The 18,713-nt window shown below is 39.5% G+C and overlaps 3 protein-coding genes across 3 annotated transcripts in view; all 3 read right to left on the bottom strand.

The window, feature by feature from the left end:
• LOC137284575 (synaptopodin-2-like) overlaps positions 1-3,065 on the bottom strand; it is a 60,727-nt gene extending 57,662 nt beyond the window's left edge. Inside the window, exon 1 of the mRNA XM_067816424.1 lies at positions 2,971-3,065. The gene's annotated coding sequence lies outside the window, so the exon portion shown is untranslated. The remainder of the gene's footprint in view (positions 1-2,970) is intronic.
• Positions 3,066-9,281: 6,216 nt separating this feature from the next.
• Positions 9,282-11,491, bottom strand: LOC137283874 (uncharacterized). Its single transcript, XM_067815552.1, has 4 exons — positions 11,457-11,491; positions 10,167-10,216; positions 9,930-9,992; positions 9,282-9,667 (listed from the first exon to the last, which is right to left on the bottom strand). Exons 1-4 carry the CDS (start codon positions 11,489-11,491, stop codon positions 9,282-9,284), a joined length of 534 nt encoding a protein of 177 aa, XP_067671653.1.
• A 3,721-nt stretch (positions 11,492-15,212) lies between these two features.
• On the bottom strand, positions 15,213-17,116 carry LOC137283875 (uncharacterized). Its single transcript, XM_067815553.1, has 4 exons — positions 17,082-17,116; positions 16,365-16,414; positions 15,810-15,872; positions 15,213-15,598 (listed from the first exon to the last, which is right to left on the bottom strand). Exons 1-4 carry the CDS (start codon positions 17,114-17,116, stop codon positions 15,213-15,215), a joined length of 534 nt encoding a protein of 177 aa, XP_067671654.1.
• Between the last annotated feature and the right edge of the window lie 1,597 nt (positions 17,117-18,713).

Consider the following 18,713-nt stretch of genomic DNA (forward strand, 5'->3'; position numbering starts at 1 on the left):
TACCACATTTTAAGCCTCTACACAAGTGTTGGAAGATCACACGTAGCCTTTACTGCAACATGTGCTTTAGTTCCCGTGATGTGCAATATTCAATGCGTTGGGACAAATATTGCAGTTTCATATGAACAGGTTAATAAACAGCGATTTATTTCCAACTTATAAGTAAAATGGATAATATTAAGGAAAATGATTTGCACATTTTATGAAATGTAGGGGCGCACATACTACTATTTAAAGGAATTGTCTTGTTCATTGTATTGGTTTGTGTCGTTTTTATAGACAAAACAATTATGAATATTAATTGACCAGGTGCGAGTTTGTCAAAAACATTTCATGATTCATTATCATTTTTCTCGATAATAATGTCAATTCAAATTCGATTAAAATATATCTGATGGCAGAATATCTAACTCAAACAATATTTATACGAAAATTGTTAAAACTATATAAACCAGGTCATGTCTTAATTTGGACAAACCTTACGTCCATATCCTAATACTTCTGTACTGAAAAAGCGATATCTTTGTATACTTACGATGGAATTGATTTCATAATCATGAGAAGAAAAGTCTATTTCCTAAATGAATATTCAATGAATAATCAGGTATTGTGGAATTTTCATTTATGCTAAATTGATGCTAGGCAGGTGTGCGTGTTGCTCACAATAAGATATGTAGGAGAACCGTAATTGTTGATATGTTCAGGACACTATTTCAGTGATAAAACCATTCATTTTATATTTTGTCTAAAAGGTGTTGAATTCTGACACAGAAGCCGAGATTGAGTGGAAATTAGGTTAGATATATACTAATCAGCAACCAGAGTTGTCTTTTTCCGACGTCACAAAATGCACGAAACATGCCGTGACGTCAACTAAAATGTCGCAGTATTTTCAGTTATTTCATTACATTTGAAATTGTGGCTGTTACTTCGTTAATAATGATGCAAAATTAATAAAAATACATCTACACAAACAGGAGACTATGGGAATCTAAGAACTAAAATATGTATCGGATAGGGACATCCAAATCGCTATTACCTGCTTTTTGATGTAGTACACTGTCATCTTATCTTACAAATTGTGAAACTACCAAAAGGTATCCTCTCACATTGGGGAACTTTGTATTGGAATAGTTTGGTTCTCTGTGAACAAAACATCACGAAAATATACTGTCGGTATCCACAGCAAATTCTCTCCATGTGATCGGAGTTACATTGACCTAATGTAAACCATAGCTGAATTATGCCCCCTTATCTTTATACGTGCATGAATACTGTGTCGACGTTTGACGTCATGGTAGAAAATCGATTTTTTACATTTATTGCGGGTCATTTTTGATTTTGTGATTATGACGTTATGCATTAGTACATACATCCATTTCATATACACTTATGTCGTTCAGATATCAAGCAGTATTTTCTTCGCTCACACTTTCCGCAAAGATGCCAAATTAAAAAAACCGTAGCAGAGTGCTTTTATTGGTGCACGATAAAAAACGGAGAAATTTACTGTTTTTCAACACACACAAAAGTTTTGGACAACTTTTAGCAGTGTCTATTTCTCAGACCCCTGAGGTAGCCGCATATATATTTATACCAACTGATGGGAAATTAAATATTCTACATTTCTGTGCAATTTTATAGCCGTACGCAGATCCAGTACCACGCGAGCGCAAATCTCGCAAAACGTTCACTTTTCAAACCTTACGAAAATGTGCGCTTGAAAAAAAAACTCGGCATCCAGGGGGTTAAACATGCAGTGGCGACACATGGTCTGAGAATCTATTTCTATAGATTCTATCTATTTACTTTGTTTTCCACGCAATGGCACTACGATATGGAAATGTCACTACTACATAATACTGACATCAAACTTAACGAGAGAGCAGAAGATTGCGATATGTTTGAAAGCAGACGAGAGCAGTCCGCAGCAGACGTCAAATGTAACTGATCATTTTTCGGTGATCAATTTTCAATAAACACGCCTGTAAACACTAACGAGCGATAAAGCAATAATTAATTAGATATGTATCTAACTGAAATAGGTTACAACATAAGGCATAAGGTGTTTCTTAATTGTGAACGCCCCGTCATATTTTTCTCTTTCATTTTAAACAATAGTACAGCTGGTTTCGTAAACATCTTAGTAATTTATAGGACTGTGGTGTAAAATTAAGCATTAACACAAACTTGACGAAAGCCATTCTTATCCTGAACAAATATTTAATTACATATCTATAATTAATCTCAGTATGATATGTAATACGTGAATCGGATGATGCAGAAATACAGCATCGGTGAATCAGTGCAATAGATTCGAGTAAAAATAATCCACGATAAAATACGCCAGACATGATCAAGATATAAAACCGACATACCTGGAGATTGAAAACCTGCTGATGATGCAATATACGTTTCCTTATTTGAAACTGACGGTTGAATGATAACGCGGTCTTCAAAACCGACCTGATCTGGACCTCACGTATGTGAAAATGAGAATTTGGTCACTCCACGATAGATATAAGGCAATGGGGTGAGGCATATTTGAAACAAATGTTCAGTATTAATGCACGAACCATATGCGATGGTCTATGAAAATATTCCCGGTAATGCTTCGGTAACTTTAGATGGCGAGAGGGTGGTTCCATCACGTCAAAAGCATACCTAAGTGAACAAGATAATTGGGAAGGCAGTAGTACCGAATGTTTAACACCTTGATGGTAAGAACAGACGTTCATGTTATGGATGGAAGCAGATGAGAATAAGCAGCAGACGTGAACAATAGGGAGCAGACGTCAGCCTCATTAATCATTATCGACGATCGAATTTCAATAAATATAATCTGTAATACCCTTGTAAAACACCTAAAGCTAATTGTAATGACTAAAAGTTTAAATATATTTTGCTTTGCGGATCTGACATAATTTTGGAATGGAAATTATATATGCAGTGAAGTAATCTCCCACTTACCATTCCTGACTGCGGAATACGTTGTGACAACCCGACCCTGGAAGATTCAACTCACTTGCTCTACGTTAGGTTCTAGGCACGATGGAAAACGCGCCACCTATACTCCAACAGACGAGGGATATTATTATCGCTAGAAAGACATATTTGAAGGTCAAAGAACTGAAGAGCATCCCTCTACACTACTGTTGGGGTCTCCACAGGGGTGCCACATTCCTTAACAAGTAACAGATTTTACATAATAAACCTATCACTTTGTGTCGTATAATTCAAATGCCCTACATACGTTTATCAAAATCGAATAAAGGTGACGTAGCTCAAATCACAGGTCATAAAACAACAGGGGCAGCAATTGATAAGATTAGGTTTCCACGAACCACCTCCTCAGGAGCCACGTACTGAGTGCAAGAACGGTTGCCATGGTACCGAAGGTAAACTATGCGTACTCTCTTTCTCCAGCCTGACACGTCTTCACCACCTGGACGAGTTATTTCTTCGATGGTCTACAGATGTAATAATAGGCAACCTGTCTGCTGCATATACGCATAGATCTGAGGGACAGAACTATCTGTATTCAGTGAGAAGAGAATTTGTGGGCTGTTAAATTGTTTTTGAACCACGACTCTTTGTGGTCGATAAAACTGGTGATCTTCTAATTTGAAGAAAGGTGAAAAAAGTTCCCTAATTCATAAAAACCCCCAAAAATCTATAAGATGGAGTTCTCCTAACAGTTTCTACCAAGTATGGGTGAGTGAGTGAGTGAGCGAGTGAGTGAGCTTAGTTTTACGCCACTTTTAGCAATATCACGGCGGTTTACACCAGAAATGGGCTTCACACAATGTACCTAGTCTGGCAATAGAACCCGGGTGTTCGGCGTGAAGAGTGAACGCTCTAACCACTAAGCTACCTAGCCGAACATATGGGCATGAGTATGGGCATGTACAGTGGAAGCTGTCTAAACCGGCACTCACTGGGACTGTAGAAATAATCCCCTTCAAACAATCTACCGGATTGTAAAGCTGATGATAAATGTACAAGCCACGAACGGGACTGAGCTTTTACGCCATTGTTGACAACTTGCCGGATTGGACAGGTGCCGGTTTTCCCAGCTTTCACTGTATTACTCTAAAAAGACTGATGACACCAGTTGTTCTTGAAGAGGTAATTGTATCACACTGAGGCATTTGTGGCGCCCAGCACAACACACGCAAAGGCAAGTTAGTTATCAACTTGAACAAACATGTGGCACAAGTCCATCGGACATCACTGTTGCCACTGGTGCGTCAAATCTGGAAACGTCCTCCACATGTCTACCCTCAAACCTTTCAGAAGCTTTACTGAGGTCAAGTTACCTTCATCAAACAGAGTTTGAACCAGAGTCGTGTGTCATGGTTTTAGTGGTACGCTTCTATGAGCTGGTTGTACTAAGTCTTACTACTTACTACTACTCGTTATATGCAAGATACGGAGACACCCATAAAGACAATGAAGCAATAATGCTCGAAGACTCCGAAAAAACATCTGCAGTTGACAGATCTAGATTTTTACCTTGTAAGAAACGTGTAGATATTAATTCACGTCTACTGTTACAGTTTAAATGCCAAGTTAAGAAGAAAATATATTGAGGAGAGATTGTTCATTTCATATTCCAAAGTTAATACCTATCCTGAACGGATCGAATGTCGGTAAATTCATTCAAAGGTACTCTGACAAACATTTATTACAAGCGCCCACACATAAACTATAAAGCCGAGTACACAAGTATTTGTGTTTATATACAATGGTTTCCTACGACACGTCTAAACTACAAGAAAATATAACCCTGTGTCTCTCTGAGATGTATTTTCCCAGAGACTACGCTTTGTTCTAATATCAACCATTTATTGTAGGCTTTTGAAAATATTTGGCAATCGAAAAACATGGATGTATGACAGGTGAACTCATCACAATAAAGAACATCAATCATATATTAAATTAAGCGACGCGTTACAAGCTGACTTCTTTCTATAAGACATCCCTCATTTTCCAAGCATTTTCCTCTGTTCCTTCGACTGAGCGAGGTGTGTATCACCCAGTGTGCGAAATAGCCACGGTCCCACTACTCCGTGGCTAGTAAAAATCCAGTCGGGTCAGTTATTATTTATTTTTTTTATCAAATCTGTTGCTTAATTTCTATATTCAAATTTCGGGCTAGTGAATTACTTTACAGACTTTCAGGCACAGTATACCTGACTGGCTAGCAAAATTTGGAAACTATTTCTCACACTGATTTCAGCAGTATTACATGAGTATATAGCTCAGTGTGGTTCCTCTGACGGCCTAGAATTCATGACATGAACCCTGTGTACCCTACATAACTGTGGCCCGTCTTGCCGGCGTTGTTCGGGTTTCAGCGCTATGCTGGTAATCAACACTTGTGGCGCAACAAGATTATCCATAATAAATTAGTGATGGACGTTTTGCCTGTGATGCTCAACAGTCTCCATCTGGAAATCTTAATAACCACATCGTTGGATTACCATCAGCTCTGTGGGATGAACGGGCCAGGATCCTAAAACTACTCTAACGATTGTTCCTGGCAGATTGAATAATCGAATGCCAGGGTATGAATTTTAAAAGACTGATAATTTTTATGGCAAAGTTCATTGTTGAATGGGGCCTACTGGAAGCACTCGTCAAATCATCATCATCATCATCATCATCAGCAGCAGCAGCAGCAGCAGCAGCAGCAACAACAAGTAATGTAGACGCGAAGTGGAAAAAGTTGGGGCCACGATGCTAGTGTTAAATTGTTATTTAATACATTTATGGTTACACCGCGTTCAGTCTGTGCTCAAGTAATTTGGAAGCCTCCTTGAAAATATGTCCACTGACAATCACTACTATCAACACAAAAGACCTTGCAGAGTTGAAATCTGGTTTCATTATGCCGTCATTGACATGAGGTCGATATGCATTTTGTGATGTTGGCGTTGCAGCACTTTTCTATGGCAACTACATTCAGGCAACCTTACTCTGTTGTTCAACTAGTGAACATTACTAGTGAAATATAAATTTCCACTAACATCACACAAATCAAGATGTAAAGAACAACCTGATAATTCTGTCTCAGCGGACATGATAATTATTGTATTCTGTCAACGCAGGGAAACTCTAAATATAAGCACCTCCACTTTCCAAGTGGCATCTTTATTTATACGACGCACAGCCGGACCCCCCAGTGTGCTGAGTGGGTCTCCTGGGGCGATGGTCAGCCAACCAACTATCGTTGGTCCCGCTATCTAAACACAGACGCATGCTCAGCCAGATGGACGTTACATTGCCTGCAGTATACGTACGTTTTAACGAGAACCGATGTGGTCATCTGACCTACTACCCAAGGCTGGAGTCTAGACCAGAATTTGTTTTACGCGTGAATGTTTGTTGACTCAAATTAAACAGACTGATGTGTGCGTGTGTGCGTGTGTGCGTGTGTGCGTGCGTGTGCGTGTGTGCGCGAACATGAGCGCGCATACGTATACTTTATATGATATCATCTTTGTACAGTATTACATGCTTAGTATCTATCAGTCTGTAGTAGAATTTAACCAATTCACGACCTTGAAACCTCGTACAGCAATGAAAGACTGGAACTTTTTTAGCCTTAGTCAGGGGAGATAAGTCAGACCTTGCCCTGATAATCCAGAAAAGTGTGATCAGTATTTCAGTTTTATCAAACCCTTCTGATCAACACTATCTGCAATAAAAATACCCTAGCAAGTCTAGATATTCTTCATATTTTGATCACTATGGCCTCTTGAGTATTAACAGAACTATTTGTTTCTGTTAGAATTATATATTTTCACGTTTCATGTGTTTGTGAAAATATATGGGTGTAATGACAGGACGTAAGGAATGTGGACGTAAAAGTTCGCTACAATTACGCAAACAGACACACTAACATTTGGTTCATCTATATGAACATATATTTATTTAAAGTAATAATGATAAACTATAATAAAAAGGAGCCCAGTGACTTTCGATATTTACTTGCTTGCCACATATATTCTAGACTTGCCTGTGCTTTCTTGGATATATTTGTTTGGGGGTCTTTATGGCTGACTAGTATACGGGTCTTGTACTGATTTACATTTGATTAATGTCCTCTGTGCACAATTGCACAATTGCATATATATATCTTACATTTGATTAATATATAATTATCATTAATCAAATGTAAGATTCGAACCTTCTACTAGCAGATGCAGAATGCAATTGTGCACAGAGGACTGAAATGGCTGACACCGTCAATTGACCGTGGATATATAGCAGAAAGAGTATGGGAGACAAATATGAAGGTACATGTATACCGACATATTGGTTAAACTGTCAACACCTCACTAGTTCCATCTAGTTAATGTCAGGTCACATATGTCAGTGAGTTTATTTTTACGCTGCTTATAGGACTATTCCAGCAATATTATGGCAGGAGACACCAGGAATGGGTTTCCCTCATTATACCCATGTGGGGAATCGAACCCTGGTCTACGGCGAGACGAACGACCGCTTTACCCACTAAGCTATCTTACAAACGTGATATTGCTGACGTATTGCTAAAAGCGGCGTAGCGCAACTCGCTCACTTGGAGGAGTTTGACATGGGAAAGACAACCACGCATACTGATGGAATTTCTAACAGGCTGAACTTCACTAATATCCTTCCAAAACAGATACTGAATATAATCGTATGGATGACTTCTCCGCCGATTCGGTAAATCACGAGTGACTTCATCGAAACCGGTTCAGAAATAACTGTATTCATTTCAACGCAACACTGTTGTAAGAGGCGGGTGGATGGTCTGTTTGTTAACCTTACGTCGGTTAGGATACTAGCTTTTCATCAAGCTAAGTGCAATAGCGTGAAATCCCAAAGTCAACCTTTTCCAAATTAAGTAATTTTGGGATAAAACAAGTACTTTATTTCTATATCTTGGCCAAATACAAACATATAGGCAAGGTTAGCTGAAATATATTTTAAACTTTTCTATCATTTCTATCATAATGTTTCATTACAAGTTCCACACGTGCAGTCTTCAGATAACATTCCACTAAATGCGTGGATGCTGCAGACTGAGATAGTCACAACGTCTTTTTTTTGGATTTAGATGGGAGTATAGAGGCGGTACTAAGTTACATGATAAACTCAACCATCACAGGATTTGAACTGATAGACTATATTTATATATATAACCTGGCACACTAGAGATACATACTGCGTCTCGTCCATTCCGTGTAAGTTATTATGAAATGGATGTCATAGGAGCCATGTGATTGAAGCAGCTGCAGCAGTAACAGCAGCAACATCACCAGCACCTGCACACGCTGCCTCCGCTGTGGAGAAAGTGCTTTTGTTCAGGCCAAATTGTGCATGGTTGATATCCTGATCTGCCTTTGGTTCATGTTGTAAACAAAGCTTGCCCCTTTTCTCGCGATTCCAGTTATATTACCAAGGGGCTCCATTCATGATGCATCCTTTTTTAAGGTTAACCTTAACTCCCAGTTTTTAACATCGCACCAGGGTTACCTTGGTGACTAACGATCACCTTAGTGCTTTAAGAAAGGAGGCCCAGACATGTAATCATTCAACTCTGCCTGGTCATATGTTTCAAAATTCACTTTGCATGTAAATATATTTGAAATGTTTCATATTCCTTTCACAAAGGTCACAGTGACCCGAAGAGGGTGCATCTAACGATAGATCGTTTTAGAATTACTGTACGCTTAAATTATCACTATAGCATTCCATGTATATCCTAAATGCTTTCATTCAACCTGGCGCAGTCAAAGCTGCGTGTACAGAATTCAAGTGTCTGTTCAGTACATACTCTGTTCTGGAATGTCCAATGACCATAACTGTGGACATTGATCGCCCCCAAAACACCTCTAAAACATTTTCATAGACAACAGACAACAGACAACGGCAACTTTCAACTGTACGACTTGTTGCGAGTTAGAAACCCGTTATGCTGCATGTCCCATGTGTCTACCCCTGGCATAATCCGCCAACACGCGTATGGTGCTGACTTTTGAAAACATGTTCACCAAAGGGACGCAACTCTGCACCACGAACCACAACTTTTCAGACAGTAACCAGTCCTGCCACCAATATACCATTGGTACCAATGAAACAACACAGGAAACTGTTTTTGGTGATTTATATAATTGAAAACAAAATATATACAGACTCAATAATGCAAGACTGATTTTAAACTACACCAATGTACAAAATTATTGTCCTTTTCCTTATTTACAGCTATGTACAATACAAACACACATCTACTCCTCCTCCGCCTCCTCCTCAATCACCTCCAGTCCCCACACAGTGACACGGGCATTCTCCTCGTCCACCTCCTCAAACAACTGAAACTCTGGGGCTACCTCTGCCTCCATCCCTGCCATGTCCCCAACCACGTCGCTCCAGCTCACACCACTGTCCAGACAATATTCAGGATCGAACTTCAGTTCCTGTTCCAGGTCCAGTTTCTCAGAAATCAAGGCCTGGGGTTTGGGTTGGTGGACGTTCTGTTCCAGGATATCGGGAATGTCTATTTTTCCCATCTCGGCGTCCTGGGAACGAGAAAGACGACGCCCAGTTGTCTGCCATCTTTGTTTCTGTGTCCTAGTGAAAGTCTTCCACATGTAGTAGACCGTGACTACTACAACTGAAACAGAAGATTGAAGAATGTGTTACTGCCAGCAGCAGATAGCAGGTGAAACACCAATGGGTAGCGTACTATGAAACACATGATGGTACCTATATACAATAATGAAATAAGCCATTTATGAATTATGCATGTATGTTGATATATTCACGTATGCAATATCTTATACACACCATGGGGAACATTGTGAAATACAGAAGCACATACATTCACTGATAAATAACTGAAGCTATTCAGGAGAACGAGGAGAAAATAAGCCTACCAATTCCCGCTGCTATGGTGAGCGTGATACCACATATCTTTCCTTGGCAAAACCACGTGACGTCTGAAATATAAATTATTTCCACATTAACAACATGTTTCGGATAGGGAATGTTTTGCCTTTAGGGACGGATATTAGTCAGTTTCCGTTCAGTACTTTAAACATGTACATGGAGGTATCCAACATTAAAGTCAGATGCATAGATCTTTATAACCATCGATCGTGTAATGTACTCACCACGAAACGAAACGCAGGAAGTGACGTTAGCAGAAGAGATGGTCGTAGTACTGAAACAAAGCAAGTTTAATGAAATAGGTTTCATGTCTTTTCGGTTACAGTGATGTTGTACCAATAAAGCAGCTGTGAATGAAGAGTTGTAACTGATATTTTCATGCCAAACTGTCGGGCAAATGAAAGGCCACTTCCAGTTTTGACTTGTGACATGTTTATGTTTTGGTACTGTTTTTTATGATTTTTTTTTACTTTTATTTATTTATGTTTTTGGATAAACATATTTTATTCATTGAAGAAAAGGATTGGGCACGGGTTATCCAACTTAATGACGCCCTCTCCCAATATTTACGACAAATATATTTACATGAGAAACAGTGAAAATATACACGAGAGGTCTTGTGTTTGAGTGTTTGTGTTTAGTTGGATCGATGTAATGATGGACATGTTTGAAGATATACATATTTTCTTCACTTGAGAGGTCTGCATTGCTATGTAAAATACGACATATACCAAGTAAACATCTATTTTGTAAAATATCACTTATGCTAGCTAACAAAGTTTCTCTGTGTGTTTAGTAATGGGGACAATCCAAGAAGTAATGATATCCGTTTTCACAAATACATCCACAAGAACATGATGGATCTGTAATAATGTTGATTCTATACTGAGCGTTCGTACATTGTATCTTAACCGTATGTGTAAAATATTTAGTTACACTTTAGTATACCAGATGAAAAGTATGATGGGGCACTATTACGCATTGTTTTAATATCTCTATTAAATGACGACATGGAATCACAATTTCTTAACGTTGGTGGGAGATGGTTCCAGGCTTTAATAGTTGACGGAAGTTATTTTTTAACGGCAATAGTTTCAACTTTGTATTATGTTCAGGAGACTGTTTTCAACCTTCTAACGTCTGGTATATGTTGTTCAAATTTCGTTTGTAAGTGGATGCTTTATTTTACCGAGCAGGACATAATGACATAATGGCAGACTTCATTGTATCGAGTTGATATTCTGTGCACAATCGTGATTAATCTAGCAATACGTTTGCTAGACATAAATAATACTTGCAATCAAAGGATCTTATTTTACACAACCGTCAGGCAAGAGTTGAGAAAGAGAGGCATTTCCATGTCGCTTTTAGCAATATTTAAACATTGGTTTGGCACTCAGAATATTCTTCTCCTGTTGCTACCATTATGGGGAATTGACTCCGTATCATCGGTTTGAGTTATTGCTTTAACCAGTGACTTATCTAAATCTCTCCAACAAAGTAGACGATCTTACCTCGTATGAGCTGGTAGAATCCAGTTTGGGGGCATTTTGATGATCTAAACTAAGGAAAACTCGAAGAGCGTGACAAGTTAGCAGCACACAAGGCGACAGCTTTGTCGTGATTGTGACGTCACGAAACATGTGTGACGTGTAACACCTGTGACGTCACTCTTTTGTGAGGACTCAGCCGCATTCGTAACTACTCGTCTCTTTCCGTGACCTGCTTGCCGGAATGACACGAGTAGTTACGAATGGACTGAGCCGGGCTCCATTTCAATGAGAACGCCATCACTATTTATCTTACCTCACACATGAATCTCGCTTTCTGATTGGCTAAGCGCTATTCTGCTATTTTCAATGTACCCCGTTTACAGGCGATGTATTATTTTTTTCAATGTACACCGCTAGGAATTCCGAACTCTTCTGGTGCTTCATGGTAGTACTTCTTTGTCTCGAATAACATTGAATCACGCATGAAGCACGGAAATTACCGATGAAAATCGATGGAAGGGAGATAACTCTAAATATTTTTACATTATGTCGTCTGCAAAATGGCATTTCGCCTCACATTCAACAGAAGTGCTTCAAACAGTTTAAAATCAAAATTCAGGTGTTCGGTACGAACATAGATGTCCTTCAATGGACCCGGTGCACTATATAAGTTGTTCACTGGTCCCTCGGGGGCCATGGACTCATGTATCCTCGAGGTTTGTTTATGTTCCTCGAGCCGGGAACATAAGGGCGAGGGGAACATAAACAAACCTCGAGGGTACACGAGCCCATGGCTCCCGAATGACCAGTGAACAACTTATATAGTACACCGGGTCCATTGAAGGACCTCTGTAACGTTATCACTAGACAAGAGTCAAGTCATAGAAAGTCGCATGTGGTTCTCAGTATAGAGATAACAGATGAAATGAAATGAATGAAGGTCTACATTTACCATATTTCTAAACACGTTGGATCTTATTATCGGATACACATACACAATTAGTTTTGGTCGACATTTGCTTGGTCTTTGAATATGTTATGCTTTAAAGTAAGCAAACTATTCCATTTAATTTGAAAAGAATGAAAAAGGGACTGAACTTGAAGAAATTTCGACTTGCTTCGTGCTAGGCTTTGCCATTGCAGACTGGGTGGAAGGGAAAGAAAAAGTGGTTCAGAGAAGGCGAGACAGGCTACACCCCTGTCTATAAGTAATATACATCTAGTATAAGCTTTGTTTATATTAGGGTGAAAGATCCGGAAAGTCATTGTCCAACACGGGGACGCCATCAGGATTTGTTGCCTCGATATCTAGCTGGGGACTGTGTAGACAATATTGAAATTGAGACATGAAGGAAGAAAGCGGTGACAGTTGGCATATCTAAGCTGTTATGCTGATCGGCATCTGTGTCTTGGGTGTCTTTCCCGAACTGAAAACAGTTGGAGCTTGTTCCATTTTGCACCTGACTGGGGAATTTGACTGCATTCAGTTACGTTACAAAACTCAAAACAAACATGTCGTCATGAACTAGAGTAGCCTCCCTTTGATGAAGGACGCTAGTGGGCGGACAGATGGATTGTGGCTAAACACAGTGCTGTATGGTGGATAACGTTGCAAAATATAACTGCGAAATGCTCGAAAATGGACGCTTACACGTGAAGTCCGAATGCAACGGCGAGTTTCACCCATCCCTAAAGATAAAGGGGCATAACTCATGAAAACTTATGTATTGTTTGTAACTACAGCATGTGTAGCATAAATTTAAAAAGACCGTATCGCCCCTCATTTTGTTCATCGTGTTTTCTGTATGTTATCATTGGAAGTTAGGTTCATCGAAATAGGCCTTACTACAAGATATTTTAATCATTTGAACGCAGGAATGTGAGAAAGTACGGTTGATAGCTTTTAACTGTTCCGTTAGCCTCGGGTGTTGTGGACACAAAGTGTGAAGCTCTATGAAATCCGGGTTATACCTGAGGGAAGTTGACTTATATCACAAATTGTAGTTTCATAGGGACAATAACGAACTGCTTGCTTTTGTATTCGATGCTATGACATTTTCTGTCTTTAAATGGTGGTGAAATGAAAGCCAAACTCTTTTGGACCATGCACTTGAAGTGGTAATGGACGCAAACTTGATCTCGTCACCATATGGCTGGAATAATGCCGATGTGACGAAAAACCAAACTCAACGCTTATCAACTTATACCTCTAACAAGTTTCACTGAAAACCTATTGGGAAACTTAACAGTACTGACATTTCAGTAATAGATACTAGCACCTTCATCATGTCATTTTTGTTTGATAAAGACACTAGTATACATCTACAAAATGCAATATATCTAAACGTCCACTGTTACTACCACCTTTTTCAGATGTATAGTTTCGGGGCATTAAACAAACAACATGGCACCTGATTTATGCATCTTGGCCAAAGGCATACTAATAGGCAAAGGTTAACTGATACATCTTTCAAGCACAGTGTTGCTTTCTCTCACTAAGTCTCATTAGAAGTCCCACACGTGCAGTGTTCAGATAACATTCCACTAAATGCGTGGATGCTACAATTCTGAGATAGTCACAACGTTTTATGTAGGATTTAGGTGGTAGTAAACAGGCGGTAGTAAGCCTGTGGTACAGAAAGGTATGTCTGGTGAGTGAGTGAATGTTGTTTTGTGCCTCTTTTCACAAAATTATTCATTATATATCGGCAATCTGCACACGGTTTATTCCGTGTCTAGACAAAATATTGCTTCAATCTGACTACGAGAGCCTAAAATCTGCGACCAGTCATTGTCTTGCAACATTGATTGTAGTCAACATCACAGCAAGGGACACAAGAAATGCACTTCACACATTGTACACGTGTCGGGAATGGAACTTGCGAACGCTCTAACACCTAGGCTACCCTACCACCCCTCTCTTAACAGGAGTGAGTGAGTAGGATTTAACGTAAATTTAATCTGATAAGCCCCAAGAGTATTTGAGCTACATAACGAAAAGTAGATAGAGAGTAAGAAGTGATACAAAAGCACTTTTTCTTACGATACCAGGTTTTATTACCAAGATGTGTAATCACTCTGGCCATTCATATATTCAAACTTGCATGTATTCATGTTTGAAATGTTCCATATTCTTCTCATGGCACATACATGGATTGAAGCGGGTGCATTTAAGGTTAGATGGGAATGGAAAAACTGCATTGTTCAATAATCAGCATAACAGTCCAGGTATGTCCTAATTGCTTCCCTTAACCAGACGCAGCCAGAGCTAGGTGTACACAATTACTTCTATTGTGGATGCGGTGCAGTGTTAAATTCACTGCATAAATACTGTACATTGGCATGTGTATTTAAATGACAAAATATATAAGGAGCAACATCGACTCTGGTCTGGTTCACTTGCTCCTTGGTAGGATTTCCTGAATGGGTGACTGTTTCAAGAGTGTTTCAGCTGGACGACTCGATATGAGTTATAAGCACGGTTTGCTTCATGTCCCATGTGTTTAACCCTGATATAATCCACCAGCACGCTTATGGTGATGACTGTTGAAAACATGTTCACCAAAGGGACGCAACCGCGAGTCACAACGCTTCATACAGCGGCCAGCCCTGCCACAAGTATATCAGTGAAACAACACAGGAAAACGTTTTTGTGATTGATATACATAATCAAACACAAAATATGAACAGACTCAGACTGATTTTAATTACAATTACAAATGTACAAAATTATTTTCATTTTCCTTATTTACAGCTATGTACAATACAAACACACATCTATTCCTCCTCCGCCTCCTCCTCAATCACCTCCAGTCCCCACACAGTGAAACGGGCATTTTTCTCCTCCACCTCCTCAAACAACTGAAACTCTGGGGCCAACTCTGCCTCCATCGCTGCCATGTCCCCAACCACGTCGCTCCAGCTCACACCACTGTCCAGACAATATTCAGGATCGAACTTCAGTTCCTGTTCCAGGTCCAGTTTCTCAGAAATCAAGGCCTGGGGTTTGGGTTGGTGGACGTTCTGTTCCAGGATATCGGGAATGTCTATTTTTCCCATCTCGGCGTCCTGGGAGCGAGAAAGACGACGCCCAGTTGTCTGCCATCTTTGTTTCTGTGTCCTAGTGAAAGTCTTCCACATGTAGTAGACCGTGACTACTACAACTGAAACAGAAGATTGATGTGCGTGTTACGAGGGTGGCATGATAGGCACACAAGCTGGTCTCACACACTGTTAAAGTAACTAGCATTGAATTTTATATGTTAACTCAATGTTGTTTATGTATTTACCTATGCAATAAACTGCATGTAATGAGAACTCATTGATAAGTAAAGGATCAGTTGAAGAGGATGAAGAGAAAAATCAACAACTTACCAATCCCTGCTATTATGGTGAGCGTGACACCGCAGATGTTTCCCTGGCAAAACCATGTTATATCTGAAATATAACAATCCTGTGTGTATCGTTTCAGTGGAAACAAGTTGTTTCGAATGTAGAATCTTTTAAACCCGCAGAAACGGATTTTGGTCAGTTTCCTTTCATTACTTTAAAGTTGAGTGAGTGATTGCACTCAGCAATATTCCGGATATATGGCGCCGGTCTGTAAATAATCGAGTCTGGACCAGACAATATCCAATGATCAACAGCATGAGCATCGATCTGCGCAATTGGGAACCGATGACATATGCCAATCAAGTCAGAGAGCCTGACAACCCGATCCCGTTAGAAGTCCCCTACGACAAGCACAGTCGCCTTTAATGGAAAGCATGGGTTGCTGAAGGCCTGTTCTACCCCGGACCGTCACGGGTCTCTTTACTTAAAAGATATACAGGGGGATATTGTAAATGAAACGACATCCAGCATTAAAGTCAGATACACAGATTTTTATCAACCATCACCATATGTCGGTTGATAGTGTAACATACTCACCACAAGAAGAAACGCGGGAGGTGCCGTTAGCCGGCGAGACTGTCGTAGTACTGAAACAAATTAAAGTGGGTTTCATTGAATGAGGGATGTCATGTCGAATGAAGTCAACTCGAAACAGTAGAGTCGCTTTAAAGAAACGTATTAAGTGAACGTGGTTATGTTGTAAATGAAGATAAAATGATCTGCAAAAGAACGTAAACGTGTCCGATCATGGCTACAGTAGAAAACCACGAAATTGTTATTCAGTGACGGTGAATTTGCTGTTAGTGCTGTGTTGGGCCTGGTTTGTAGTGTGTTTAATGCGGCTGTTTCTAACTTAATAATGTTTGCATTTGGGTTTTGTTCAATTCTAGTGTTTGAGTGGATGATCTATTTTCCAGGCAGTTTATATTGACGTTATGACACAGTTTTAGTAAGTTGATAGTCTTCAGTAATGGTGATATTTTCCATGAGTTCACTTGACACAAAATCAGATGAGATTGAACTGAAATCACGCGTAACAGTGAAAGGATCTTTTCAAAGATTTATATAAACTGCGGAAGGTATAAGGGTGAAATTTGTTTCATGCAGCAATATTCAAACATTGTCACGGTGGGGAACACCATAAATATTCTCGACATGCTGTGGGACAAACAATCCCAATCTTGGGTTTGACGAAGGAACACTTACACCAAAAACCTATTCCATTGTTCCCAGACAACAACATGTCAATCTTACCTCGCATGAGGTGTGACAATCCAGTAAGGAGTCATCTTGATGATCAGAACGTCAGAAAACCGAGGAGCGTGACAGGTTAGCACTATACAAAGTGACAACGTTGTCGTGATTGTGACGTCACAGAACATAGATACAATCGTGACGAGTAACACAAGAAGCGTCACGTGTTTGTGTATGATGTCACTTCCGTCTCGTTATACTCTCTGGTGCAGTGACGAGATAGATCTAGTAACAAATACCACCGATACAGGCAATCTTGGATAGCATGTCACCAGATTTGCAATAATTCGACAGCAGAATATTTCGTCCATGTGTGGCCTAGTCGCAATGTCGAGCTTCTGAAAATTATTACCATTTTTTTTTTTGAGGCCAACAGCGCGACAATGACAATGCCCATTCTCGGATTCCATAGAAGCTCCGTTGAAAATTCATTTTAATTAAATGATTTTAATACATTGACTGAACTGATAAGCTACATATTTCATGGTAGTTATCATGGATTGTCATTAAAGAATGCGCCATGGTGAATAACGTCAGCTTCTCTTTATCAAAGGCTCCCTGGAAGTTATTGCGAAAACTTCTTGTCCAAACTCTACGTTGCAATGCGTTGCCAAAAGGATCGTGTATCTTGTAGGCAAGAAGTATCACATTGTCAACTCATCGATGTCACAAAGTCAAATGTTATAAGTCTTGAAATCCTTTATTATTTAACACGGTACGACATAACTACTTTGTTGCAGAAATTTGGTTATGAAAGAAACGTTTAGGAAATTAAACATAATATAACCTTAATCTGAACGAAGTGTTGTGGATGCAGATCATGTGCATCCTTCATATGTTAAATGGCAAACTTGAGAGTCAGTATGTCTGGAGGGCCTTTAAATATGTTGTAGGTGCAAACACTCAACATTCCCCAGGGCCAACTGTACTGATATTGTGACGTCACCATCCATGTAACAGGTGGCACAAACAGGACAGAGCGTCACATGATATTCCCATCCGTGACCGTGGTATGTGATCGGTTAGTATCAGTTGTTGGTGCAATTGTTTAATAAGATTGGGCATCTTCCAATTACTTTTAGTGACAGGTTGTGAAACATGTGTACACCTTGTAAAGTTTCGGTTCATTTCCATGTTATACAATACACGGACAATAACTAGATATACGATATAGAGGATGTATGTCCACCAGCAATGTATAAATATAATAGGTTAAACTTAATCTCTGAAAATATATACATAAAAATAAACACCATTTATAATGACAATGAGCCACATAGAGCTGGGAGATTCATCAGCTATGGAAAATTTAGGCTTTGTTTAGACCTTTTGAATTGCCACAAGGACTGTTAGACAGACTATGTAGAAAGTATCTTCAAGAAAGACCTGCTGAAGAGCTTCAACTGCGCAAATCTGCATAAATGGTTATGCCTTCGACAGAAAGTAATATTTACTCTCATTTACAAGCGTCGACAAAATACACCAGCACTGTAAACACCGATATGGGAAACAAATCGTTAGTTCTCGGTAATGGCTACTTTTATGCTGTCTGTTTACATCAAATATGCATGAACTATATTCCATCGCCATCTCGGGTAAACACTGGCATAACTGTAGCCGATGCTATACACC

Source organism: Haliotis asinina, chromosome 5, assembly GCF_037392515.1.
Source record: "Haliotis asinina isolate JCU_RB_2024 chromosome 5, JCU_Hal_asi_v2, whole genome shotgun sequence".
NCBI classification, from domain to species: domain Eukaryota; kingdom Metazoa; phylum Mollusca; class Gastropoda; order Lepetellida; family Haliotidae; genus Haliotis; species Haliotis asinina.

Bases quoted from the DNA above. Each gene is read 5' to 3' on its own strand.
- LOC137283874 (XM_067815552.1), bottom strand. From the start codon at position 11,491: ATGCCCCCAAACTGGATTCTACCAGCTCATACGAG. The intron at 9,993-10,166 runs GTGAGTACATTA...TTTATATTTCAG, and splicing joins TTCCTGCGTTTCGTTTCGTG to ACGTCACGTGGTTTTGCCAA. The intron at 9,668-9,929 runs GTAGGCTTATTT...CTTCTGTTTCAG, and splicing joins CACCATAGCAGCGGGAATTG to TTGTAGTAGTCACGGTCTAC.
- LOC137283875 (XM_067815553.1), bottom strand. From the start codon at position 17,116: ATGACTCCTTACTGGATTGTCACACCTCATGCGAG. The intron at 16,415-17,081 runs GTAAGATTGACA...AATTTGTTTCAG, and splicing joins ATTGTCACACCTCATGCGAG to TACTACGACAGTCTCGCCGG. The intron at 15,599-15,809 runs GTAAGTTGTTGA...CTTCTGTTTCAG, and splicing joins CACCATAATAGCAGGGATTG to TTGTAGTAGTCACGGTCTAC.